The sequence below is a fragment of the Dermacentor albipictus genome, chromosome 6 (genome assembly GCF_038994185.2).
Source record: "Dermacentor albipictus isolate Rhodes 1998 colony chromosome 6, USDA_Dalb.pri_finalv2, whole genome shotgun sequence".
NCBI lineage: Eukaryota > Metazoa > Arthropoda > Arachnida > Ixodida > Ixodidae > Dermacentor > Dermacentor albipictus.
In genome coordinates this window covers 59,432,635-59,459,660 of record NC_091826.1, presented here as the reverse complement: position 1 = coordinate 59,459,660, position 27,026 = coordinate 59,432,635, and the positions used below count along the sequence as shown (strand labels likewise).

Genomic DNA, 27,026 nt, shown 5'->3' with positions numbered 1-27,026 from the left:
AAGATCACTAAAATATTTCAAAGGGGCTCTGGAACACTGTCCTAACTAATCTTAAGATGACTGCACTAATAAATGGCGTCGCGTGACACATCACCCGCCTCTGACATTTTTTTCCAATCCCTCAATTACAAGCGGAGTTGGACGTAGTTATGACAGCCACGGCCTAATGCCTCACTCATTGCGTCTCTACTAGCGCACTGGTAGCTACACAGGGAAGATGGAAGGGGGAAAGGTCTCGCCCAAAAATTCATCGCCTCATCCGCTGAGAGGCCTCGTCGCTGAGAGGGCTCGTCGCAGCAGACCGTGGCAACCGCAGTTTCTACACTGCGCAGCACAGCACGCTTATCTCGGAGGCCACGCCCAGCTGAGGCAGCTACGCGCCACCAGAGAGCGTAGACGGGCAGTGCAAAGCTGCAATACTTTTCCTGACTTTTTGCCAAAGTAGACAGATACATGTCCCTCATTTGCATAAAAATTTGCAGTCATGCTACTACTCAAAATTTCGCCGCGATGCTGACACGAGCCAATAGTCGTTGGCGGTCTTCGTTGCTATCGATGACGCAGAAACAAGGCATTGCAGAGGCGAAAGTGAGCGATCTTTATGACAGGAGATTGTACATTAGTCGCCGCACGCAGCGCCGTAGTATTTGGCTTACATGTTCGCAGTAGCCTCTTCTACACACCGGCAGTGCTTCCTTACTATTTTCGAAAAGTGTTTCACGGCCACTTGAAAAGACAGTGCATGTTAGCCATTTGTAGGTTACATATGAACGTAAAATATAAAGTTTGCGTTAGCGTGACATAACCACCTTACTGCTACGCATTAAGCACTTCAACATGTAAGCACTTCATAAGGTGCAGCTAGTATAAAGACCTTTCCTAGAGGGGGCAGTCAACCGCGATTCATAGAGACAGCCTTTTTTTTTCGCGTTAAGTATAAAATTAACTTACCTTGATGATGCAATAGACACATCGGAGGCAATAGTACAAAATTCGTGCCTTCGTACACACTATGAATGCGTCCAACAACTTCTTGCTGGCCTGCATGGAAAACGCAAAGCGTGACTTTAACCGTTTGTCCCCAACGTGTGAAGAAAACATGACCCTTGCGTGGGCCTGTGACGTATTGTTGGAATCAAACACCGCTATGTAGATGCACATTTCAAGTATTGCTATGAAGACCTGGCTACAAAAACCATCAGCCGCGACGCTCGGGCATGTTAAACATGGACAGTTGCGTGAAGAGCAAAAGTGCGGCCATGGAATGTGGCATGAATGACAGCGGTAGTAGAGAGAAATGTAACTTTTCCGAAATCTGGAATGACGAGAAAGCTTACACTCCGCACCATAGTGTTCCTAGTTGAAAATTGCATTGCGAGACATTCTGGCTGCTTGACTGTATAAACCCAAGCGCTCTTTTAACCCCTTATTTTGAAACCGGCGAAGGCGGCAAATACAATATAACGTATATGCGGTAGCCGCATTTTCTATGGCGGCGTTGCATAAGCACCCTTTAATGCGCGAAAACTGGGATGCTCCCAACTTCGTGCGAAGGGTCGCCACAAATGTACTTCGATGTTTGTACAGCCACACGCAGCTTCGAGCGTAATAAATTTCCTTGCAAGCTCCAAACCACTTCTGAAACGGTGGCACACACACGTACACTATCCGCAGAAAACTGTGCACAATGTTCAGAGTGCAGCATAGGCCTACTTAGCCATCGCCTCCAGATTTAAAGGTCTTAATTCGTCATGCGCACGATCACCAAATAGCACTAGAGCTTACCACCTGCTGCACATAAGTTCACTCGGCCTGCAGAAAACAGCACACACACTCAAAATCCTGTGCACGCCTTCATTCGCCTGCGTACTTTTCTCGCAAATCGCTTGGTGCGAAATCACGACAACCGCTTAGGTTGAAGGCACACTAAACAGAAACAATGTATCAGGTTTGGGTGCTGAAGTTTTTTGTTTTCTTTCGTACTTGGGGTACTACACCGCAGTCAAACTTCAGCGAACTCACTAAGTTCTGTACTCATAACCTTCGATATAACAATGTGTTCTATCTTAACGGACAAAAAACTAGCTTCATGCAATGAAAACTCTGTCGAAATGCATGGCATAACGCTGAGTTGGTGCGCCAACTACGAGGCTGCGTCTGCGGCCATCTTCCCTTCTTGCGTTTGTCACGAAGCCTCTTTTCACAGCTAGAGTAGCTTTGATGTTGTTATGCTAAGAAAGATGAAATAATTTAGCCATACTTTTATTTTCATTTTTTGTTTGGCGTCTCCTAATAACAGTAGACTCGCTGGGTGCAGTGACACAGCAACGCAATATGTGCACTTTTGAAATGTCAAAAAGTGTCCAAAATGTCTTACAGTCATGGTGGCCAAGAGCAGGAGCAAGGCACAAAATGCAAATACGACTGACTCAATTGCATTTACGATCGCCTCAACGCCTTCTGCAAGGAAGCAATAAAATGCCGTGCAAGAAAAAGTATCAGTGCCTCTGTTCCTTTGTTAGGCAGTGAGATCACTATGCGATTGACAGCAGTCCGTAGAGACGTAGAATCAACAAATATGAGTGGGCGATATGAGCATCAACATTGAATAGGAGTAATGGCATGTGACGTGGTCGCCCCTTTCTGCCGCTTTTTCAACTGACCCTTATGAAGCAGGGTTCGTAGTGAAAGAAATCGAATCTGCAATAAATGTTCTGCACGAAGGCTGAGTTAAGGCGAAATGTAATGTTTCAAACATTGCCCTGCTTTTATATTTTTTGAACGAGCAATATTCCCATGAACGTCGACCAATCCGTTTAAAACTGCGAGACTCAAGACGACGAGCACATTTATTGCTTGCACATTCAGCTGTGGGAGCATATTGTGAAATGTGCAAGATGAGAGCAGTCTTCTGACTGAGGTGCTGCCGAAGGCAGCGATGTGAGTCTTTTTTTTTTCTTTAAGCAGACGTCCGAAATTCATTCTGCTCCCGATTCTTTACCTCCGAGAGCGAATGTCACTGCCTGTTGGCTTTTTAGGTGTAGTACTGAAAACTTAGAGAACCTCTTGACTCTATTTTTGTTGCTCTCCTTTGCCATGCACACGCTAGCATTGTCAGCTACACTTTAGCCTGTTGTGGGTTTTAATATTCATCCACAGACCCCACCGCTCTTGGAGTTGGCATAGCACCGAACACACCTCAGAAAACGCTGATTGCCAAAGCTGCCTGACCGCGCACTCGCTATTAAAATCGTATTGCTGTATTCCGCTTTAATTTTGCGCCTTACGCAAGAGAAAGAAACTTGTTCGAACATCGACATTTGTGATAAAGCAAATATTGTAATGTCTAACATATGAAGCAACCAGAGAACCTCTAGCTGCCCTACTGGAGCTATTCGTAATGGACGAGATTGAAAATTCGACAATGTAGTGGTATTCGTGGCATTCATAATATATATATATATATATATATATATATATATATATATATATATATATATATATATATATATATATATATATATGTATATATATATATGTATATATATATATATATATATATATATATATATATATGTCATGTGTGTGTGTGTTTGTGAACAATGTGACTTACCTACTCCCGTCGTCATGATCGGAATTATAAGGTAATAGACGTTGAGTAGCTGCAAGAAATAATCATATTTAATTTCAGCGTTCGGCCTAAGAGACGCCCACATGCAATTTACCCACAGAATTCTACAATACTCTCACCAAAGTCAAGCCAGTTCATTCGTATTATGGGTTTAGAACTCGGTTCACGTTATTGAGTGATGCGAACGGAACCACAAAGCACTTTCATTGCGACAGCAATTGCATACTCTAGGCGCGTTTCTGCCGTCCGATTTTCGATGTAGAAACTGTATAATATATGACATGACTCAGTGTTTGCCACGATCCTACTATCCCCTTTTCATGTTTTGTTAGGAGGTCCCCCCGACAGTTGTTACTTCGGGACCTCCGAAAGTGTACTTTTACCCACCTTGTATTTGTTTTGTCAAAATTAAATATTGATTGATTGATTGATTGATTGATTGATTGATTGATTGATTGATTGATTGATTGACGTCGCCGTGAGCTTCCCGTATAAAGTCCAAGGGCTCTGCTGCGCGCCGTATGCTGCATGTGCGAGGGAAAGCGTGCGAGGGTGAGTCGGCGATCACGGCTAAATCTTGCGCACACATGGGAGAGAATCGGGTCTGCGTAAGTGCGCCGTCTTCCGTCACGCTCAAGGTTTCGAGGCGGAGGGCAGAGAAGGGGAACGCGCCCTACTCCAGCAGGCCTGGGTGGCCGCACGCACCCACCCGGGCCGCTGTATCGTGAAAGCCATCTGCGCCTGGGACAAAACCCGCCGCGCGCTATCTTTGCGCTGCTTAGTGCGCGTTGATGCTGAGTCGCAGCACGAAGGTCACTTCGCTCGCTGCTGCTGCTGTCATTCTTGCTCACTCCAGAGTTTTGACAGCGAGTTCCCGCAGTCATCGAGTGACATACATGTTTGCTTGGGAGCGCACGACACCATGCTTGGTAATTTAGCTACTATGCTTGTGTTTATAAGTTTACATGGCCTATAAGTCTACTAACCTCATTTCGTATTGCTTTCCACTAATTTGCTATCGTATTCGATGCTTCACCCGAAAGGCGAACTGCAAGTTTCTTTTTTGACTATTCCGTGAGACACCAGAAACAAAACTTCCGCCTCCGTAAAGAAACTGACCAACTGTTCATAATGAATATAATAAAAACTGGTTCTTTTTGCAGTGACAAAAAACAGAAAAAACGATATGGTGTTGTGGGTTGTCATGTTTGCGCAGAGTTTTCGAGTTTTATGTCATGTCGAGGTATGTGAAACTCACTACATTGTTCATCGTAGTCTGTACGACACAACAGCCTATGTCAATTGAGTACAGTTTTTTCGAAGCCCGGCGGCAATAGTATAACTAAAACGCTTCCCTACATAAGAAAATCAATGCCGTAAAATACATGCGGACGCAGAACACACGCAACAACATGGCTACCTGTCCTAGTAAACCTAGTTTATCTATGGCCAATGGCTCTCTGCCCTAGCGAACCCAGTCTATGTGTAGTCAACTTGCGCCCAACTTGCCCCGTTGATTTCCTGATTTTGTGAGACACCAACAAGTTCAAGCTGAAAATCCACATACATATGAACTTTCGAAGGCACCTGAGTTCATACTCGGTGTTGCTATTTTACTTAATCATTTGAAAATGAAGTTTGAAAAGGATTGGAGGCAGTTCGGAGGAATATAATAGGCGATAGGTCTCAGAAGAATGCAGTTGGAAACACGTCGGTATTCACGATGACGACGCATTTATATAAAAATGACAGCACTATGCATGCCAATAGAGAAGCTGCTACATAGAGCAGCGTCTACAAAGGCATGAAATTAAAAGCTGCCTCACGAAAGCCAAGAGCGAGTCATGGTGCGCACGACGGTTCTGTAGACAAACCGATCAACGAATTTGCTTCTGGCAGGCGGCGATCACTCACTCAACGAATTTGCCCTGGCGGCGGCACGCCATATCCTGGGCTTCGAGTTCCCAAATTCGACGATGTTGAGCTTAAGCGTCTCAGTCTCTCTGTAATCAGGACAGGTGCAACAGAGAAGGCCGTTGCTTGCTGAGCAAACACCTAAATAGAAGTCTCTGAATGCGCCCCAGGCCTGTCGTTACCGGCTCGACTCACCGCTGCTGTGATTCTGTGCTTTGTGTGACCATGTGTGCGGCAATTTTTCTTATGGCCGAACAATCAAAGCTTCGTTTCTTTTGACTGCTTCCTAACCTTACGTGAGGCCTCCTTTTAGCGAATTACCGTTGGAGGAAGCAAGCGGAGTCGGAATGCGCTCTTCATCCGCCCTCGCCTAAGCAACAGTTGCCGGACGCCTGGGTTCGGGAGCATCCCTTATAAGCCGTTATGCGAACACATTTACACAATATAAAAAAAGGTCGCAGTTTCGCCAGAAACGCGAAGCGCTGATTTCAATAGCAAATTAGCAAACAGCCATACAAAGTAAGGCTTGCACCTTCATCGGTCATATCAAGTTGTGCACATTAGCTGGCAAACTAAATTAACAAGCATAGTGTCACGCGCGCCCTGCAAACATGAACACATCACACTCGATGGCAGCGGACAATCGCTGTCAAAACGCTGGCGTGAGGAAATGCGGCGGCAGCAGCGAGCGAAGTGATCTGCGTGTTTTCCTGTGCATCAACGCAAAGTAAGCGCCGAGGACACAGAGCACACACACACGAGCCGCCGACGCACGTAGACGCTGACGCCAACGCAGGAAGCTCTAAAGATACGCCGCGCGACCGCGCTCGGGCCCTTGATGCGCAGTTGCAGTTGGAATAGGACGCCGCCCCCCCCCCCCCCCCCCCATCCCCCCGGTGTCTCGCAAAGTTTGATGCCTCGCGAGCGACATTGACGGTGCGCTTGCTCTTGTAGTTTTGATCGATGGTTTTGATCCCTTTCGCGCGATCGAGGTAGAGACGCGATGGTCGGCTCCCGTCGCGCGCTTTCACTCGCACATACATCGCAGGGCGCGCGACGATGGCGTTATTGCCGTTCTAATTTGTACGGAACCTCACCGAGACGCTGACGCCGACGCCGACACCGACGCGAACGGCCGAATTACGTTTGGAGTTTCCACATAATTGCTACTGCAATAAATAAGATGAATACTCACATACCTTTTCAGTTGAACTGCTTATAATACAGAGACGCTTGGAGGCTTTCTTCCGGTTTTGCTTACTCATCGTGAGAAACGACCCCAGTCGAGCGCTAACCTTGATGTGTTCCAGCAACACAGGCACACCGGCGTCTCTAAGCGCCGCTCTTGCCGAACGTGCGACTGAAACGAATGCTGACGCCTGGTGCCGTTCTCGCGTTTCCAAGTAGCCGTGCGACAGCGCGCATGCGCAAGGATAATTCACGTGGGCGAGCACTGAGGTAAAGCGCTCGTTCAGGGCCAGGAGCAGAACAAGGACGCATGAAGGTACCTTCGGAGCAAGCTTATGCTTAGGAAGCACCAAGGAAGCCTTCACCGACGGTCCTTCAGTAAGGAAGCTTTTAGAGTGACATAAAGCGGCTTCACCACAATGATTCGCGGTTTTTGTTGCAACTTTTCGTTGTCATGCGCGTCTGTCTGCGGCGAGCTTATGTACTGCTCAGCGAAGGCAGCCCTTTCTCTTCGTCCCTATGAGGGGCGAGGGAAGCTTTCTTCAGTGCGGAAGAAAGCGATCAGACGCAGTAAGTTTTAACTCTGTCCTTACGATGAGGAAAATCGGTCTCTTTTGTAGGTTACGCCAGAACTTCTTTCTGAACGAACCATTGTACTGAATTTGTCATGTCATACATAAACAAAAAGCAGAATCAATGCACTTTTCACGCATAAAAGTTTTATTAACGACACATATGTCATAAAAAAGATAAATTGCCAGAATCAAGATTATCATAAGAAGCCGACAAACATAGACACCAAAGAAAACGCAAGGGAATTTACTTGTTCTTACTAATTAAAAATAAAAAATTAAAAATTAATGGAATGGAAAGGGGATGGAAAAACAACTTCCCCCAGGGGGAGGGCGGGGGAACGATCCCACGTCTTCGCATTACACGTGCGATGCTCTAACCAACTGAGCTACCCCGGTGCCGTTTTGCCATCAACTTTGTTAGGTACTAGCTAACCCTGGGAGTGTTAGTCACCGCCAACCACTCAGAATCCTTGGCGGCGGATGTGGAACATCCTGTCTGCCGCAGGCGTCACGAGTACGCGATCTTTTAGGGTGAAGGCAACTGGTCAGTAAAGCCACACGTGCTACCTGAAGGCATCAATGTTGCCGGATTCGACACCATCGTTATGTAATATGCCAGAAGAAAGGGGGTTAACCGAGGCGCCCGATTTTTGTTAGTCATATCACCAGAAGCCAACAAACAGAGACACCAAAGAAAACACAGGGGATAGTTCTTGTACTTACGAATTGAAAATAAAGAAATTATAAATAAATTGAAGTGAAAGAGTATGAAACAACTTCCCGGGCAGGTAAGGAACGATCCCACGTCTTTGCATTACTCGTGCAATGCTCTCACATCGCACGCACAACCTTGAGCCCAAGTAGGTCGCTTGATCTCACCCGCTCAAGGGAGGAAGGTTGGGAGCAAGGACGCCGTCTTTCACCGCGCACAATCAACCGGGGGTATGGTAAGGGGGGGGGGGGGAGGGGGCGATTCTACTCCTGCAGCGGCTACGCATGGCGAGGCTGAGCGCCGCCACGCGGACCTCATCTTTAACGAAGCAGCTACCAGTTTCAGTATCTCGTTTATTGGTCATGAGTTAAAACTGTTCAATTACTAAGTAAATTGAACAACCGGCCCTACCGGTGACAGGACTGTCAATGCCATTTGAAAGTGAAAACACCCTAATATGGTTTAAAAAACGGCAGAGTTTACATTTACACTATAAGAAATACGTACAACATCAGTGTTGTCCACTATATCATGGTGGGTTTAAAATACAATGTTTTACAAAGGGCTCCTAGTGCGCACCCGAAAGCTAGAGGGCGCCAGCTGAGGCCCATGTCTCTCTATTCCTTGAAATAAATTACTTCTCTTTCAAACAGGCCGCAGCCAGCGCGTTGCGGTTCCGGACTCCTCGATGCAGCAGTGCACTGGCTGCGCGCTGCTTTGTGGTCGCTGTACGCTACTCGAGGGCACTACTTGTAGTGCTTTGCTTTTCGTTTATTGTGCGCAGACCACCTACTGCGAACCTATTTAAAATATCTGAACCAAAGACAGTCCGAACGAGGAGCGCTGGCAACTTCATTCTGTATAAGGTCTGAGTGCAGCATATAAGCAGGGCATCAAGGCCACTCCCATGTGGGAAAAGGCCACGTAGGTCTATAGACCGCCTAAGCTGTTATTCGTGCGTGTGATAACCTTGCTCGAATCAGTATTTTAAACAGTTGTTCACACTTTTCTTTTGTCTCGACGTGTTTCTTCACGCTGTCTCAAGCATGAAATCATGGCGACTATGAAGGTCTTTTGTTGCCCTCTCGCCCGTAGTAAAAACATTACGCTCGCTATGTGTACGAGTGGAGGGGGACTCACCAGGCAAATGAGGCCCAACAAGGCGATCTCGAAAAGAGTCTCGCACATGCACATCGTTTCGCCAGCACTTTTTTGCTTGCAGGTCCTGAAATAGAAAAAGAAAAGATCATTCAGACGGCTCCTTCGGAGGCAAGACTCGCTCACTGCGGCAGCAGTAACAAACAAATGTGGCACATTTAAAGATCTAGTTTCAGTAAATCGTAGGTGAATCCAATATTAATAGCGTACGTATAGAATACGTACGCTATTACTATTGAAGAAGACATGTTGTGTGCATTTTTTCTTATTTTTCATTTTGATCATCACTTTTTTAGGTCAGCTGGTTTCTCGGTATCCAGCAAGTGACCGTTCACCTTCTGAACCATGTTTCTCACCATACCAACTATGCCCTTGAATCGCAGAGCACCTAGACACGGACACACCTCAACCCGTGACCCACGAAAGCCCGCGAGAACTGTTGGACATCGGAACGATGAGCTTTCCTGAGCGCTTGGCCTAGTTTCGCTGCACAATGTCCGGGATGGGTCTGCTCTTTATTTTACCGAGCTCTAAATCTGCCTGCATTTATGTCACACTCTCCGTAAATGCCGCCCCCTACTGACGAAAAACTAACCAAGCACACGCCCCAAACCACGTGGAGGGATTATTAGAAACCATCCCTGCGATAAAGAACATGATGCACTTCGGGGCGTATCCACGGGGAGTAATTCATAGAAAGCCAGGTTTTTATAGAGGACTCTGTGCGTTTGAAAGCGTATAATTATTGCCGTCAAAATATTTATTTAGCTTTTGCTGTTTCATTGCCTAATGCCTAGGAGAACCGAGCCGGGAACGCTCACAACTGTAGTAGTAGTACTACAGGCGGAAATATAAGCGTTTCCATTAAACACGTGGCTTACTGTATGTAAGCTATTCAACAAGGCAGCGGCAGCAGCAGCAGCGACTAGCAAAGTCTGGGAGCATGAAGAAGTGGGGCTCATGGACTGAATAAACAAGGACGTGTCAGTGCACGTAAGAGTTTCTTGGTCGCACATTGTGGGTTGCGCAATGTATCTTAGTGGCGTTATCTTCACGCTGCTGAACACGAGGTCTCGGGATCGAATCCCCTTCGTGGGGGCCTCATTCAATGAAGGCGAAATGAAAGAGCCCCAGATGGTCAAAATTAATCCAGAGTATCTCTCTACGGCCTGCCTATGGGTCAGATTGCGGCTTAGGCATATAATACTCCAGAATCTAATTAAATAATTGCGCAGCAAACACAACGACGAGGAGGAAAGATAAGGACGACACGCCTTTCTTCTCGTGCGTGTGCTTATTGCGGGACCTACAGTGTGAATTACTACCAACTCAACACGCTTTCAGTTCTTATGGGCCTTTGTCTATAACAGTGTGTGCTCGCTCCTTTCGAACATTCTGACTTTCTAGTTTATGCACCGCGAAATTCTCCTACTGCATTGTAGTATAGGTTGGGGGGACGGGGGGATATATATAAATATATACATGCATACACGAGCTTGCAAGAAAAGCGAGTCCTTGACAAGGACATACCACTTTATTCGCACGAGGGGTTATAAATTACGTTAGTTCGTCGCTAGCGCCACAACTATAATGCTAAAGGCCATGCGAGTAACCCTCGAATCAGAGAAGAATGTGAAAGGTTAACTCAGCAGGCACCAGCGACTGTTTTCAGATGGAAGCATAACGAAATCTGCTTTTCTGCGTCTCTTAGCCAATCAGGAAGCTAACAAATGGAAGACTGTGATTGCCGCCAGCGCTTCTATTCTGATCCTTGCTTCAGTCGTCCCTCTTGCTCTGAAGTTCTGTAATGTTCCGTAGATCAACTCGAATTATTAGGGCGCCTAACATTACGCCTTCATGCTAAAGTTGACCTACGATCTCGTACTTGTAAGCTTCATGATATAAACATAGCGTGGCACATGTGCGCCAGCCGTAAACGCCGACTGCCATATGTAGATTTTTGTATGGCTAGAAACGGATCCTTATTTGAACCCGGTTTGCATCGCGACTGCAATCGTTTGCCCCAGATGACGCTGACACCTGGGTGGCGGGGATACTGAACAGAGAGGCACCTAGGTGGTTGTCCCACGCTGGGGGTAGGGGATGGGGCAATAGACATATGAGACAGGGGTGGGCGACGAAGGACGTGATGAAATCGCATACCAGCGTACAGCAGCAGTGAGTCAGAAGGCTATGAAGGAACGGATCAGTTCCTTCGCAGCCTTGCGGATCGGCGAGCAGTAGGAAAGGTGTTCGAGTGGCGCCTGCATGGACAGTGGCCCATCGTCCAGTCATCGGTAATCAAAGCAGAAAATTAGCGTACAATCACTCACCGGTGTGATGCTTTCGTGCACGCTGGCTGTTGTTGCCTTGGTCGCTTGTAGATGTAAAGCAGAGACGTTGAAAAAGTCCTTCAACCGCCTTCGAGCTTCGTTATCTTCTTCAGTGCGCGCTCCGCGTGAGCTCGTTCCAGTGGTGCCATCTACAGTGAAAAAATTGCTAGTTTGAATGCCTACATGATGTTATGTACTTGCCACTTCTTGCGGCAAATGAAACACCAAGCATAGCAAATTAAACATTACGTGTCGGGACGTAACGATAGTGTTAAAACGTATAGGTGCGATATTCAAGAATTACTTTATTATTACAGTACAAAATATACATGTATCTGTATATAGCATTTCAGTTGATGGCATATACCCTTCCTGGAGCACTGGTCAAAAAGCGGGTAGTTTAAAATAAAATTTCAATTGTGAAAGAACTGATACAAATGTTGAGTAAGTATGTTATATTCCGAACAGACAGAGAGAGAGAGAAAGCACTTTATTTGCACCCGTCAGAGAGCATGGGTGATCGGGGTGAGACGCAGCTCCCTCTTTCACCGTCTACCTCCCCCCTAGACGTCGGCCGGAATCAGTTTGCTTCCGGCAAGCACCCTAAGCTTGACCGATGGCTTGTTTTTGGGCTTGTTCTTCCTGGCTATGGAGGGAGGATTCCCATGACTATTTGTTCCCGTGTAGACCGTTTAGCACTGGGCAAGTCCAGAGCATGTGATTTAGGGTTGCTATGCCTACACAGTTTTTGCATTTGGAAGAGTGCACCTCAGGATGCCATTTGTGTAAGATATACGGGTTTGGGAAGGCACCCGTCTGCAGTTTTCGCCAGATTACTTCTTCCTTCTTTGTGAGAGATCTATCTATGGGAGGGTTTCTCCTGTTCATTCTAAAGTGTTCTAGAATTTCTCGGTATGTGGTTTTGTCGCTTTTTGGACAGGGAGTGGTCTGCCTGCGCAGGGGCCCAGTGTGTGATTCCTCGGGCGACCTCGTTGGCGATCTCGTTCCCAGTGAGTCCGCTATGGGCGGGCGCCCATGTTATTCTAATTAGGTCATAGGGTACGTTCTACTCGCCCTCTTGCAGAATTTTGCTGGCCTTTTTGGACACCTTACCGGTGTCATAGGCTCTGATTGCAATTTTAGAATCGGTGATAATTTTTTTTGATTGATGGGTTTGTGATTCCCAGGGCAATCACTGCCATCTCTGCCTCCTCTGGTGAAGAGTGTCTCACGCTACAGCTCGAGATTAGCTCGCCTTTGTCGCTCATTACTACTGCAGCGCAGTGCCCTACTGGGTACTCTGCCGCATCGGTGTACACTACCCCCTTGTTTTTTGGAAGAGGGAGCTTTGGAGTCTGTAGATTCTGCTTCTCCTGCATACCTTGCTGTGTATGGGGTGCATGTTTCTTAGGGCGCGGGGTATTCTTAACCTGTTGGCAATTTCTTTGGGGATGGTGGTTATCCCCTCTCGCGATTCAGGGCTCTGCTAGCCCAGTTTTCTAAGGGTAGATCTGCCCGTTTTGCTGCCAGTTAGTCTGACATATTGTGCCGTGAGTTTCGCCTCGCACATTTCCTCTAGGGTGTTTGACATTCCTAGGTTGAGGTTCGTCTCGGTTGATGTGCACGGTGGAAAACCTAGGGAGGTTTGGCTCCTTCCCTGATGAGGGTGTCTACATTGTCTCTCTCTCCTTTAGTTGTTTTTAGGTGCGGGATAGCGTAGGTGATTCAGCCAATGATGAAAGAGTGGACGTAGGTTCGCCTAAGTAGGTTCATCTCCTTCATCCCCGCGTTTTTGATTGCTATCCTCTTGAGAAGCCTGAAAGTTTGGTTGGGCGAAGAAAGATATTGGAGAAAATGACTATATGTATATAAAGGTTTAATGAAAATCTAATACGTCACAAATGAAACTTAGATTCCAGAAAGAAAAGGAAAGGACAGCAGACCATCCTTTCCTTCCGCTATGAACTTATTTACTGCGACAGCAGCATACTCCCACAGTGACTACAACTATGTTATTCTCTGTTGCCGGCTGCTTGCTCGAATAATCTGCTTCATGAGAGCACGTTGTTGGGCGAGTCGGTCGTACATACTTAAAGAAGGGAATTGCGCTAAAAAAAGAGACACGGACGAGTAAGAACATCGACGGGCGCAAACTCGCGACTGATTTTATTCAGAAAGAACACAAATATATATACCTAGATTCTCATTGCCTAATCATTGCCTAAGCGCACATGCCAAGAACGTTTTCTCTTTCTTATACAAACTGATACTAGAATCGCTTACGCAATCATGACCTGACTTATCAATGTAAAAAGCTTCTGCGAGTTCACGTGCTACCTGGTTACGACTGCGCCTTAAGGTTTTGGTTCTAGCCAGCAAAGGCTGGCATGCTTTATCAGGAGTAGCCAAAGGGCATGCGCCGCAATGTAAGGGCAAATTTGACCCTTTTTTGTTAACCATAGAAAGCTTATGTTCCCTTAGTCGTTCATTTATACAACGGCCCGTCTGGCCAATGTAAACTTTTCCACACGTCAGGGAAATTTCATACACAGCCCCGACCGAACACCTGACAAACTGGGCGGCGTGACGTTTCGTGCAGTCTCGCATGCATTCCTCACCGGAGACAATCCGGGGGCACAAAGAGGCCAACTTGCGCGGGGCAGAAAATACCACCGGCACACCGTAGCGATTGGCTACATTCTTTAGGTTGTGGGACACCCTATGAATATAGGGGAGAACCGCCGGTCTGGTCTTCGGTTGACCGCCACCATCTTGAGGTGTTCTAGGTTTCAAGCTTTGCAGAAGCTTCTCTGCCACTGCAGCCACGACGGAAACGGGAAAACCAGCCTTTTGTAACCTGCCAATCTGATTGTTGAGGCTGTCCTTTACCAGGTGTACACATGATTTCTGCAGGGCTTCCTTCAGACACAGCATAACAATGGCGCGTTTTACCGTCTTAGAATGAGCGGACTCAAAAGGCAACAGGTCTTTCCGGGCTCGTGGTAAGTACATCCAACACGTGTGATCTGGTGTTAAAGTGATGTTAATATCTAAAAACTGCAATCTATCTTCTTCAGGTAATTCGTGAATGAGGGTTAGACCACTCCCCTGTCGTTTAAAGACAGATAAGGTATGGTGCCTAAATCTATAAGGTCACTTAAATCTGCTTCATCCACAACAGGTAACTCGAGAGAGAGAGAGTCATGAAACCGGAAAGGCAAGGGGATTAAGCAGAAGGCAAAACTCAATCTTCCTATCTTACACTGGGGAGAGAGGGGAGGGGAGGTGACAAGAATAAAAAACAGAGAGCGGTAAAGGGAGCACAGGCCCACAATCACAGCCGCCAACTCAGACCGCGCAAGACCACTTGTAGCTCTACAAACATTAGTTGAGGCTACATACGCTTGTGCAGGCTGTCCTCCTCGCCTTCGGCTACTGTGGCTTGTAAAGTCGGCATTCTCAAATAATTTCCTCTGTTGACAGTTTTATTGCGCTAGTGAATATATAAGGACACTCAAGGCGCACTTCCGCCGTTGTCGTCACCGTGAGGCACCGCATAAAGTGCAAGGGCGATAACACCGTGGTCACATGCCGTATGCTGTAGGTGCGAGTAAAAGCCTGCGAGTGTGAGCCGAAGTAAGTCGCTTGATCTCACCCGCGCAAGGGAGGAAGGCGGGAAGGAAGGGGGTCGTCTCTCACCGCGCGCAAGGAACCGGGGGTATTGGGGGAAAGGGGAAAGGGGAGGGTTCTACTCCGGCGGCGGCTGTGCTTGGCGTGGCTGAGCGCTACCACGCGGACCTTATCTCTGACGAAGCAGCTACCCGCTCCGGTTTAGGTGTCTCGTTTATTGGTTAGTTAAAATTGTTTATGAATTTCTAAGCAAACTGAACCACCGGCCCTACCGGTGACAGGACTGTCAATGCCATTTGAAAATGGAAATATCCTAATACGGTTAAAAAAAACGCCGGAGTTTGCCTTTAAACTATAACAAATACGTCCAGCTTCAGTGACATCCACTAGATCATCTATTGAAGGGTTGAAAATACAATGCTTTACAAAGGGCTCCTAGTGCACACTTGAAAGCTAGAGGGCACCAGCTGAGGCCCATCTCTCTGCCTTCTTTCAAATAAATTATTTCCCTTTCAAACGGGGGGCAGCCGGCGCGTTGCGGTTCCAGGCTCCTCGACGCCGCAGTGTGCAGGCCGGCCGCTGCTGGCTGACGTAAGCAGAACTTGACGGCCGCAGCTTTGCGGTCGCTGTAGTTTGGGTTTGGCGCACTAAAATAGCAAGAAATTTGTCTTGCCATAGTTTCACGGTTAACGGCATATTTCCAGATGCAAAAGTCGATGTCACTTGTGCAGAAGCTCCCTTCGATATACCATTTACGATGAGCCCATTGAAAGGGTAATGAATAATTTCTGGGTTGTTAGTGACTAATAGCCCGGTATCCGCCGCCACTTCTCGGTCGCCGCCATCGATGACGGGATGTCTCCGAAATAACGGTTATCTTATTTGAAAGTGGCTATATTTATATATTACACAAGGCCTTCGGGTAAACGTCATGTAAAAAGAAGATATAAGGGTAATCATTATGTTGAGCTTCAGTTCATATTTCTTAAAGCGGTATAATAACATTTGAACACGAAACGCCACCTACCCACAGTTTCCAAGGCACCACACTCTTTGCCTGTGGTCTCACTGAGTCGTCAACGAGCTTTCATCGGAACGCACGACGCGTTCAAGTCGAGTGGTGTCCAGCCCTCGCAGATCCTTCGCAAACTGCAGGCGTTTGGCTTTGTTTTCTTCACGAAGAAGCTGTTATCCGCTGGCGATGCACCTCTTCAACCTAGCTTCAACAGTCCTCTCCCAGCGTCACTTAGATTAAGCCAAGCATGTGCTTCAGCTTAAGATGCATCTCTGAAAACGGGGGCTGCTGTATTTCTCGAACTGTGGCCCGCGGACTCAATACTGCTGCAGCTACGATGGCCCTACCTTGGTTCTCCATCATTGCCCGAGTGCGACGCCTGTGCGTAGCGTCCTTTAAGCGGTGTTGCTTGCTGAAAGCTTCTGTTATCCCATTCACTACTTAAAGTAGTATTCCTCTCTTTGAGGGAAGATCCCGCTGGTGTTTTACGCTACTGATAAGTTATTGATTGAAAACTTCGCGAACATGAGGAAATCATTCACCCTTCAGTTGGTTGTACACCAGCATCTACGTTGCTACCATTACGGCTAAAGTCCAGTCACTGTGGTTCACTTCAGAAGCATCCAGTAGGTATAAGGCGTTAGAGTGCTTTCTCCTTTGGCAGACCGGTATGTTAGTTGACCGGTATGTAGTTGACCAATATCCCAAAAATTGCAGTTCCACCCGAAAGGCGAACCATCGATTGCGATAGCGAATCAGTATACAACTAAACTAAGTAAGGATGGTAGTATTATCAGGCGCTCAAACATGTAAAAATTCACTTACTAGATTAAAGGCACACTAAAGTGAAAAATGATTTCTTCTACGTCAGTAAATTACCGTTCTACAACACCAAAATCACCACTCTTACTACGGTAAGACGTTTGGTAAGCCAGAAAAAGCGCAAGAACGAAATACTGGTGGCGACGCCTACTCAAGTTCCCACACGTGGGCGCTGTGACGTCTTGAATTTTGGTGGCATCTTCTAGGGCATACTAATCATATATAGCGGTACAGATTTACTAGAATGTGTTATAAATGAACCAAATATCAAACATGGCAAGTTTCGGGAACCTTTATTTAGCCAACGCGGCCTAAACGCGAAAACATACTTTGGAATCCCTGAAGTCACGCTGACGTACCGGCGCTGCGGCTTCGGCGCGAGATTCAAATACTAATACTTGTACCTTCATGTTCTCATTTAATAATCATACTGTTATTTTGAAATGACTGCCTGCAGGGCTCTCAAGGAATGCTTCATTAGTCAAAACTGATTTATTGTTTCGCTTTAGTGTCCCTTTAACAAGCCTGGTGTCAAGCGCGCGCGAGCAAACATGAACACACCTCACTGGATGACCACGCAAACTGCTTCGAACCGCTGTAGTAAGGATGCCCGGCAACAGCAGCGAGCGAACAGACCTTCCTGTGACCTCTCACTTCAAGGTGAACTAAAAGGCGAAAGCACAGCGTACACGAAGCTATCAGGACTCGGTGGGCTTTGTAGATCGTATATCGCTTTCAAGATAGCGATAGCGATAGCGATAGTGCTTCCGCGGCCGAGTGTGAGTGCGCCATATCCCGCAGCCGCCGGAGGATAACGCCGCCAGCCCCCCCCCCCCCGCCCCCCCTTTCATCTAACCTCCCGGTGTCTTGCGCGCGTCAGAAAACGGCGCGCTCCCTCCCAGCTTTCCTTCCTTAGGCGCGAGAGATTGAGTCGCTATCGTCGGCTCACCCTCGTACGCTTTCACTCGCACATACGACATGTGGCTCGTGGCGGCGGTGTTATCGCTCTTGTATTATATGGGACATCACGGCAACGGTGACGACGATGGCAGAAATGCACCTGGACGGTGCATATGAGTGCCATGATAGAAGCGATCCTAGTGAAGCAGCCCTGTGCTTAGCTCTATCTATGCATTGCTCTACCGCTCTTTCCCTCGCATAGCAACAATCTACTTACAGGATTAAGAGCACGCTGTTTAACCCTGTTTTATATGGCAGCTAGCGCTTTCGGACGCGATAGAGAATTTACACAGCACATAAGTACGTCCGTGTTTGCCCAGTGCAATACCATCAAAGTCGAGCCAGTACCGCTTTACGAAGTGAGTATGCAGGACAAAAGCTACACACATGGTTAGCGACAATGTTAAGCTATGGCCACGCATACCGCTCTGACGACTTCGCTAGGCAGTGACGGACAACCATTTTTGGTTCGTTTTTCCCTGAAAGCGCATTAACCAAGCTAATTTGTCTTGACTGAAGAGCCTGCTGCGGTTGTAGTATTTTTTTATTCCTCATAGTAGCAGAAGGTGCCTAGCATTGAGTTATCTTAATAGTTTTACACTGCGCTAATTCTGCAAGCTCTATGGGCGTTACGCGCTTGTATATTTTATTTATTTCATTACCCGCAGCGCAAATCGGTATTAAATTAGCGAGGGGAGGGGGAGGAATACAAGTCAGGACACAATGCAGGGAGAGGAAACGCGATTTGCCAAACCTCTTCTTCAAGGTGTTTACAAAGCAAACTCCCACCGGTCGCTACCTCAACCCCACATCCGTGAACTCTCCTTCGCAAAAGAGGTTCTCTTGTCGGCTCTCTTGTTCGTCGGGCGAAAATCGTGGGCACAACAGCGCAAGAGCGCATGGTGGACAATGCACATGTGCGGGGAGAACTGACAGCTCTTGGATACCCTAGTACTTCATTGACTCAGTAGTGCGCCAACTGGCTCGCGCAGTACCCACCCAGCCTGGACCCCCCCCCCCCCCCCCAAAAAAAAAAAAACGGGCTTCGATACCGTACGTCTCCGACATAAGAGATACCCTTGTGCGCGTCCTGCGGTCATATGACGTGCAGACTGCGCATGTTCCCTCCCAGAAACTTAGACATGAGCTCGTGCATTTGAAAGACCGTTTGGAAAAGGACAGCTGCCCAGGTGGTGTATACGTCATTCCGTTTGCAGACTGTCCATACGTCTGCGTCGAAAAAACTGGCAACTTCAAAAAACAAGACATAAATAGCACAGATATTACGTCCAGAAACAAAACGTTGCGTCGGATGCCCTGGCCGAACACTGCAAAACCAGGTCACATACGATTAACTAGGAAAAACGTCGTGTGATTGCCAAGGAACGAAATCATTCTTTGCGTCTTTTTCTCGAGTCCCTAATCATCGAAACTATGGCGCACACTCCCATTCCCAACGAAGGCAATCTGCGACCCGTGTACGCCATGTGCTTTAGTCATGTTTTGAGCCGCCCATGAAAATGGAGCTATGCCGCATGTTTCACTGTCAGCAAGGCTTCCGTGGGGGAGCCGAAACGTAAGTATTTATTTTAAACCATTTTAAACGGTGTCCGGACCTCTTCCTTTTCAGTTCACAAAATAAACGATCTAGGTACCAAGCATACAAATAAACAGAGTTCTGTACAAAATGTCATCAAAATTAAAATAGTTTACATATATAGCTTTACCTATAAAGATGTAGTAAATACATGCTTTGACGCAATAGTATCAACGTTACCAGGCGCCTTCTTCCATTCAGACATTGTACGGTGGAAAAAAAACATCCGAAATAACTTAGTTCATGTAACTTCTCTATCATCATTTCCATGATCTGCACGAAGCGACGCATATTCGGGTTGTAACAATTATTAGTCTCATTTGATACGTATTTTAGAAAAAATGCTATAAAAAGCTTTTAATCGGAGCACTCTTCTGCATTCCTGCAAGCATTTCCACTTTACTGTTTCTTTGTACATTGACACACTGAATACACGAGAGTACTTGTAAGCAAACCGGATCCTTATAGTTTACAGTCTATTTTTTATGTCAAGTTTCGTCCACTGATCAAACACTGTACATGCGTACGCAAGTACTGACAAGAAATGTCTCATACAAAATTTGTTCGCAATCCTTAGTAGGCTACTTACAACTTCGTCTTGATAATGCCAAACCACCACATGCTTTACCGGTGAGGTGATCGACATGACTATGCCGGATGAATTCTCATGATAAAAGTATGCCAACGTACATCTATTCGTTAACTGCATTCAGTTTCCTTCCTTTGGTTTTGTAATCGAATTCAGCACGCGCCACTTTTCCTCAGTGACACTGTTTTAATGGTATTTCCTGGTCCCCCTCACATTGTCATGTTGAGACGCATCCAAATTAGCCCGAGCTTGAGGATTCAGACCTAGTTTTTTTACATATTACACATAATGCGAGGACGTGGGTTCATATCCCACTTGCTTCCAGTTGTTTTCTTCGTCGACTTTCATTTCACTTATTCATTTCAACATTTGGATTAAAGCAAATAATTCCCCCAATGCTCACCATGTTGTCAATGCCGCTTTGGTTCATAATTTGGTGACTTACGGAAATCGCGTACCTCTGTTCCCCTTCTTCTCGTTCATCATTTCACAGCGAGGGCGCCTAATTCGGCTGCCTTAATGCATCCTAATAGCCTACGAGTCTTCTGATACGAAAGCGTAAAATGTTCCATTGAGCGAAGAAGGCGTCCTCTGTATTAGCGAAAGGGCACTTAAATTTCCATTGGCTGCGACGCCACGTCACAACCTCATTTCGACGGAGCAGATACGGCGTTGCGACGCTGCGGGGCGAGAAGGGTTGCTGTCGACGAGGCAGTCACGTGACGCTCGCTTGCGGGTTCCGCTGTCTCGCTCTCTCTCTCCCTCTCTCTCTTTCTCAGTTTAGCAACTACGCGTGCCTGTTGGTCTTGTTGGCCGCTACTGCTTCCCAAGTCTATCGTCGCGCAGCACATCGGTGGCGTGTGGCGTCCTCGATTTATCAGCAATATCGTCCAAATATTTTTTTGTCTAAAGTCAACATAACGCAGAAACATTACAAAAAAAATAACTCGCGCTAATTTGGTCGAAAAATTCGATGACACACCCCGACGGAACACTCAGCCGTGTTTAATTGATCTTTAATGCTTTCGCTTCACAACTGCTCCGGGTCGTAGTATGTTTAAGCAGGTCGCCTACTACAATGTTAACGCATCATGCGACGTCTTGCCGCAGAAACGATGTTCCACATCGGCCATCCCGGAGGTAAGCTCTATGCAGGCTGACACTCCGGTGCTTAGATCTCGTACACGTATAGCATTGGAGAATAGGTATGGCAAATTGGTGCCACGGTAACTAATTGACGTTTCGCGTGCCCTATTCGAAAACGTGGGCTTCTATCCCATCTAAAGCCCCCTATTTTACCAGAGTGTTCAATAGGGCTGGTTGGTTCATCTTTAAAATAAAAACAGGAACAGCTGAACACAGGACGAGCGAGTAAAGGGCACAGCACCTGTGTCTTTACTGTGCTATTTACCTGTCCTTGTCCTGTGCTGTTTACTCGCTTGTCCTGTGTTGCGCTGTTCCTGTTTTTATCCCTCTATTTTGTCGCCCGCTTTCAATTTCCTTTCTTCCACAAGTCGCCATTTCAGTAAAAACTAGTAATCAAACCAATCTTTTCCTTGATGTGCTTGTCAGTTTCCTTCACGTGATTGTGACTTGTGAAAACGTGCCTACTTCGCTCCCCTTCTCATTCCTTACATAACATTGCCAAAAACAGAAGTTGAAAGGAAAGCCATCAAAGACAATTTAATTTAGAGTACAATGATGTCACGCAAAGTACAATGCTGTACTAACAGCTACAATGAGAGGCACAACTCGTGTGCCGCTGGCCTCTGGCACTCTCGCAGGCGTGTTCTTTCACCGCAGTGCCTACTATGATGTCCCCATCGTGTCGGAGAAGATGCTTATTCGGTAGATGACGAAGCTCTGCACAAACAAACGCCGGTATTATTGTTATTCAAACCAGATGCTGCAAATCTGGCACAGGAAAACGCCTCACTTTATTTGTCTGTTTTTTTTAAAGCTTTCGCACTGCTACAAATGCTAATGAGCAAATTATGTTCAACTATTGCGCCCAGGGCAAAACCCAGCTTATCGATTCATTTAGAAGCGCTGATTATATAAAAACTAAAAGTGAAACATATCCGGCAGCAGGAACCAACGTTTCGACAAGTGGACTTGTCCTCTTCAAGAAGACTAGTCCACTTGTCAAAACGTTGGCTCCTGCTTTCCCCTTGTTCTCGTCTTTACCTCATCGTCTTTGTATTTTCATCTCCCGCCTTCCTACCCCCCTTTTCCCTGGATCTCAATTGCTAGGTAATTTTCATAAAGAATAGCATTACATGACCCCGCTGCCCACTTCTACTTCATCGTGGCTGTCTGTAAAACGAGCAAACGAGCTAAAGCATTTTATCTGCACTACAACAATGTAGATTCTGCACGTACAGACTTCCTCATTTCTAAAAGTTGCGCGAAAGCACTACCAATGGTCCTGCGTTGTTCTGAAGGCAACAGCGCAGCAGACGACGCTTACACTGGAGAATGCCGTCTGCTCCATACGGGTAACTCTGCAACTATGACTGATTATGGCCGTTGTAAGGCGCTAAAATACACTACGGTCAGTGCTCACGTGGCATCGTTAAACAAGTCGAATGGAGAACATGTTGGGATGTTTCACTCTTGTTCACTCCATACCGTTTACACGAGCAACGTCTTTCAGGCTGTCCCAATATAACCACCATTCTAAAAAAAGAAACAGACTCTTCACGGAAACCTTCGAAGGAAATTAATTTTTCGTTTGCAGCACTATGAGGTATAAATTAGGCTAAGACACATTTAGTGTATTATTTGATGATGAGGGCATGGTAAATTCAGATGCTTCACTTCACTAAAGCAATAAAATCTCTGCGCTGTCATGGAAACAGCTCTTGAAAGAATATAAGCGAATAAATAATCGGGCAAATCGGCTTGCGATTTCCCTTTGTCTTTACTGGAAAACAAGAATAACGCTTGTTCGAAAATGCACCCATGTGAGATTTAGGTAGCTTAAAGGAAGACGAATCGAATGATGAAATCTAGCTGAAGAGCAAGAAAAACTAATGTACACTATTTCAGTTAGTGTTCTATATTGCTGGAGAACATGGAATCCAGGGCAATATGTCAAGCTGTCAACTACAGGGCTAGCATTACTTCGCTACTTTAATGCCCGACTGGTGCCGTAGCTCGAACGAGTACTTACGTCAGCTATTATCTGAACGATCAGTTGTCCCATCCTCGCACCTAACTGGTTCTGCGGAAAACAAAGGATGGTGCGACACTCTTCCTATGTGCAAAACGCGGTTACGATCTGTCATCAAAAACCTCCTAAATCATCATTTATATAAAAACTGTTGTATGCACAATTTTTGCGAAGGAAACTCATATCTTAAATAATATTTACTTAATCAATTATTAAACAATTAAACAACTAGTTAAAACACAAATAATTACATCGCTATGATATTCAGTCGCTCTCGTGATCACAGCTTCGGTTGCCGGATGAAACCACCGTCTTACAATAAACCGGAATTTAAAAAAAAACCTCCTCGATTTACGAGCTTTTACAGCCAAGGAATTCCGGGTGTCGAAGGGTATCCATAGCCAACATTCGAAGCGTTTCTAGTAGCGTTTGCGTGGTTCAGGGTGTTCAAGAGCTCTGGATGGATAAATAAACCAAGAAACTACTCAGTCAATGCGAAATGTTTGTTATGACATTACACCACTCGGGCATTTTGGAGGAAAATTTGCGTAACACAATTATATCTAAGAGCGAAGCTGTCAGTGGAAGTGCTAAAAATTTTATGGTCATCTTTTCACGAGGTCACTGGCAGAATGAGGTCAGTCACCGAGTTTTATTTAGAGGGAAAATGGTCATGCTAGGACTGATGTTTGGAAATAGGTTAACATATGTAAGTGAAATAAATGTTGCCAAGAAATGGATAAACCATCGTTTTCTCCCTGTTTAGATTCACTTTATACAATGCTAAGTTTCGCCGGTCCTATGGAAGTACCATTGTTCAAAATTTTATATATGAGCAAAATGGAGTCTGATTTATGCGATATGTGGGTAAGGTTTAAAGAGTACAGGTTATTTACTGGCTTTACGAAGAAGTGATAAATTATCGCTTTCATTCTTTATTCGGGCATGTGGAGATATACTGTTCGAGGTGCAATCGCACTGGGAATTTCCACTGAGTTTAAAGAGATTTCAATGCCAGAACGCACACTGACACTCTGGCGGAGTATTTGGCCATCACTACCCACATGACTCTTGCGATTCCTAAATAGGGGCATATAATGCATGAGATGTGACCCCATATTGAAGAGCATTCGTTAAATAAGCAATATTCTGAGCCTTTTTAATAGCTACTCTAGCTACTCTAAGTATTTAATCCAGAGAGGTCGGTTCAGCCTTGTACTATGCATGTGAAAATTTTCAACTTCTCCACAGTGACGAATTTTCTGTCGTCATCGACTGTCACTATCGCACCGACTTGATTTCCTTTTCTTTGGTACCAATGATTTAATTTTTAAGACTACCAGTTATCAGCTCAATTAATTGCATTGCCTGTCGCAGTCCAACACTTTTTATTATCCCCTGTTATGGCTTCTCAGCCACTATTGTGTGTCGTGGCCAAGCACATGGTAATGGACTCGATGACAACCGCCTCGACCGAATTTGGATGAAGGCGGAATACAAAAAACGCTCCCCTACCGCGCATAGGCTGCACATTCGGGATACCCAAGTGGTCAAAATAATTCTCGAGTTCTTACTACGGCATGCGTCATAACCAGGTTTTGATGTAGGCACAAAATCAACAGACCACCATGAATGCTTCTCTTCCTTTAGCTATGACAATGCCTTCCACACTTTGGTGTCTTACCCACATTGCCCATCTCATGCCATGACGACTATTATTTATTGATCAGAGTGTAACATCAAAACATGCCTGACCTGGGTGAACCAACTTGTCTCCGATCATGCAGTGGTATTCAGTGGCGTAGCCAGAGGGTAGTAAACGCACTTCGAGGCCCCCTCCCCGTTCCCGAAATTTCTGTATACCGCCAGAACACGTCATTTCTATTTCGAACGTGGGTGGCATTTATTTTTTGCTGCCCTTTGTGTTGATTTTATTTCGTCACCGCTGAACGCCATACAACCTAGATGCGCATGGAAGACAACCTACGAATGTCACGCCCTCAGCTATACCAACGGCCACTCCCCGTAATTCCTTGGTGATTAGGCAACTACACAACATACAGAAAAATATGGCTGCTAAAAGAACGGATGAAATAGGTATGCTGCCTTTTTCACTCACTGGTGATATTGTCCCTTGGTTGCGTCTATTCTGTGACGAAAGTTGTCCCGGCTGAGATGGAAAGTTCCTTTCTGGGAACAAAGAAGTTTTACTGTGGAGCTATGTATGTGTTACCCTCCCATACGTTTTTCAATGACCGCGCCTCAAAGCACCCTCCCCCTCTATGAGGAGGCAAAGCAAACGAGGGTGTGTTGACACCTGGCGTGACAAGCTAAGAAACCGAACAATACACAGTTTCAAGCAATATTTACTAGCGGAAACTCTGGAGCTAATTTCTACGGGAGCTGGAACAATCCAGCATGGGAATTATGGGAAGTACATGGATTTACCTAAGCTCCGTCGTTATGGCTTTAAATGTTTGTTGGAACTTGTAAATTCGTTATTTTCAACAACACACTGTGCGATAAAAAAGTAATAACCATGTTAAATATCATTCCGCCGGAAGGTTTCGAGCTCAGGACTCCCAGCACAGAAGCCTGACGTAGAAACCATTACGCCATGGGCGCTTGCACCGAGAAGCGGCATAGAACGTCCTCATGAATTCCTTGCGGGCAAGCCAGTGACTTGAGACGTCTGGCACGTTTCAGTTTGGACAGCTGGACAGGTTGAGTCGCTTTTAGGAGCGATTGTGCGAGTTCAAAGAGCATTTACAGACGCGGAAGGGAAAAGCTCCCAAGTAAGTAAACTGTTACACTCAGTGGTTAGCTTTGTTTGAAGTTTAGAGCTCAGCTCTTAATGTCCCGTTCCTGCTGCGAGTGTCGGCGGCGGCCCCTGCGTAATCGAACGAATGAGCACAACAGCGAAAGATGAAAGAAAAGCGTAGCGCCGCCTGGTTCGCGAACCGTGGTGCCGTGCACGGCGTGTTCTGCGATTATCGCTAAGAGATGGCGCCAGAGTACATCCCGTCATCTGTTCACATCTTTTATCTTTCTTCCGTCATTGGTTTTCATCCGCTGACAAGTGTTAAACGTTATACCCGCCGTGGTTGCTCAGTGGCTATGGTGTTGGGCTGCTGAGCACGAGGTCGCGGGATCGAATCCCGGCCACGACGGCCGCATTTCGATGGGGGCGAAATGCGAAAACACCCGTGTGCTTAAATTTAGGTGCACGTTAAGGAACCCCAGATGCTCAAAATTTCCGGAGTCCTCCACTACGGCGTGCCTCATAATCAGAAAGTGGTTTTGGCACGTAAAACCCCAAATATTATTATTAAGTGTTAAACGTTATCGATCGACGCACGACGCGCCTGCGTGTATGAGAAAGTTTTCGAATGTTATCAATAGTTCTATCCGCTGGCTCTTGTCACCAAAGCATTTTGTAATCGGATTATATGGGCGACGCCAATTGCGTATTACTTTCTGGAAATCACGCTGGCACCAAGAATTAACCTGGAACCTTCCACAAGCCAGGTATAAAAGCTGACGCGTCAACTTGCAGATCAGATTTTGACGACCGACGACTCTGCTCACTGCTATTGTTGTACTTCAGTGTTACTCATTCTGCAACGCTTCGCTCCGTTTAAACCACGCCGCGCGAGACACTCTCCGCGCCATCCAACCAATCGCGATATGAAAGTACGTGCAGAGCTGCTCTCAAATTTCCCATTAG

General features: G+C 46.2%; 2 protein-coding genes across 6 annotated transcripts in view; both read right to left on the bottom strand.

Annotated features, from left to right (window-relative positions):
- The window catches only part of LOC139061094 (uncharacterized), a 35,901-nt gene extending 24,342 nt beyond the window's left edge, over positions 1-11,559 (bottom strand). Inside the window, exons 1-5 of the mRNA XM_070540617.1 lie at positions 11,512-11,559; positions 9,161-9,245; positions 3,614-3,662; positions 2,378-2,460; positions 952-1,041 (exon numbers count right to left, since the gene is read on the bottom strand). Coding sequence (XP_070396718.1) covers positions 952-1,041; positions 2,378-2,460; positions 3,614-3,662; positions 9,161-9,214 — 276 coding nt within the window. The 5' untranslated portion in view covers positions 9,215-9,245; positions 11,512-11,559. The remainder of the gene's footprint in view (positions 1-951; positions 1,042-2,377; positions 2,461-3,613; positions 3,663-9,160; positions 9,246-11,511) is intronic.
- Positions 11,560-21,781: 10,222 nt separating this feature from the next.
- Positions 21,782-27,026, bottom strand: part of LOC139061095 (uncharacterized) — a 28,358-nt gene continuing 23,113 nt past the window's right edge. For 2 of the 5 annotated variants that reach the window (XM_070540620.1, XM_070540621.1), the window contains 3 exons: positions 25,419-25,489; positions 23,300-23,350; positions 21,782-21,987 (listed from right to left, as the gene is read on the bottom strand). In XM_070540620.1, coding sequence (XP_070396721.1) covers positions 23,341-23,350; positions 25,419-25,489 — 81 coding nt within the window. In that variant the 3' untranslated portion in view covers positions 21,782-21,987; positions 23,300-23,340. The remainder of the gene's footprint in view (positions 21,988-23,299; positions 23,351-25,418; positions 25,490-27,026) is intronic. The other 3 variants (XM_070540618.1, XM_070540619.1, XM_070540622.1) reach the window with 2 other exon arrangements.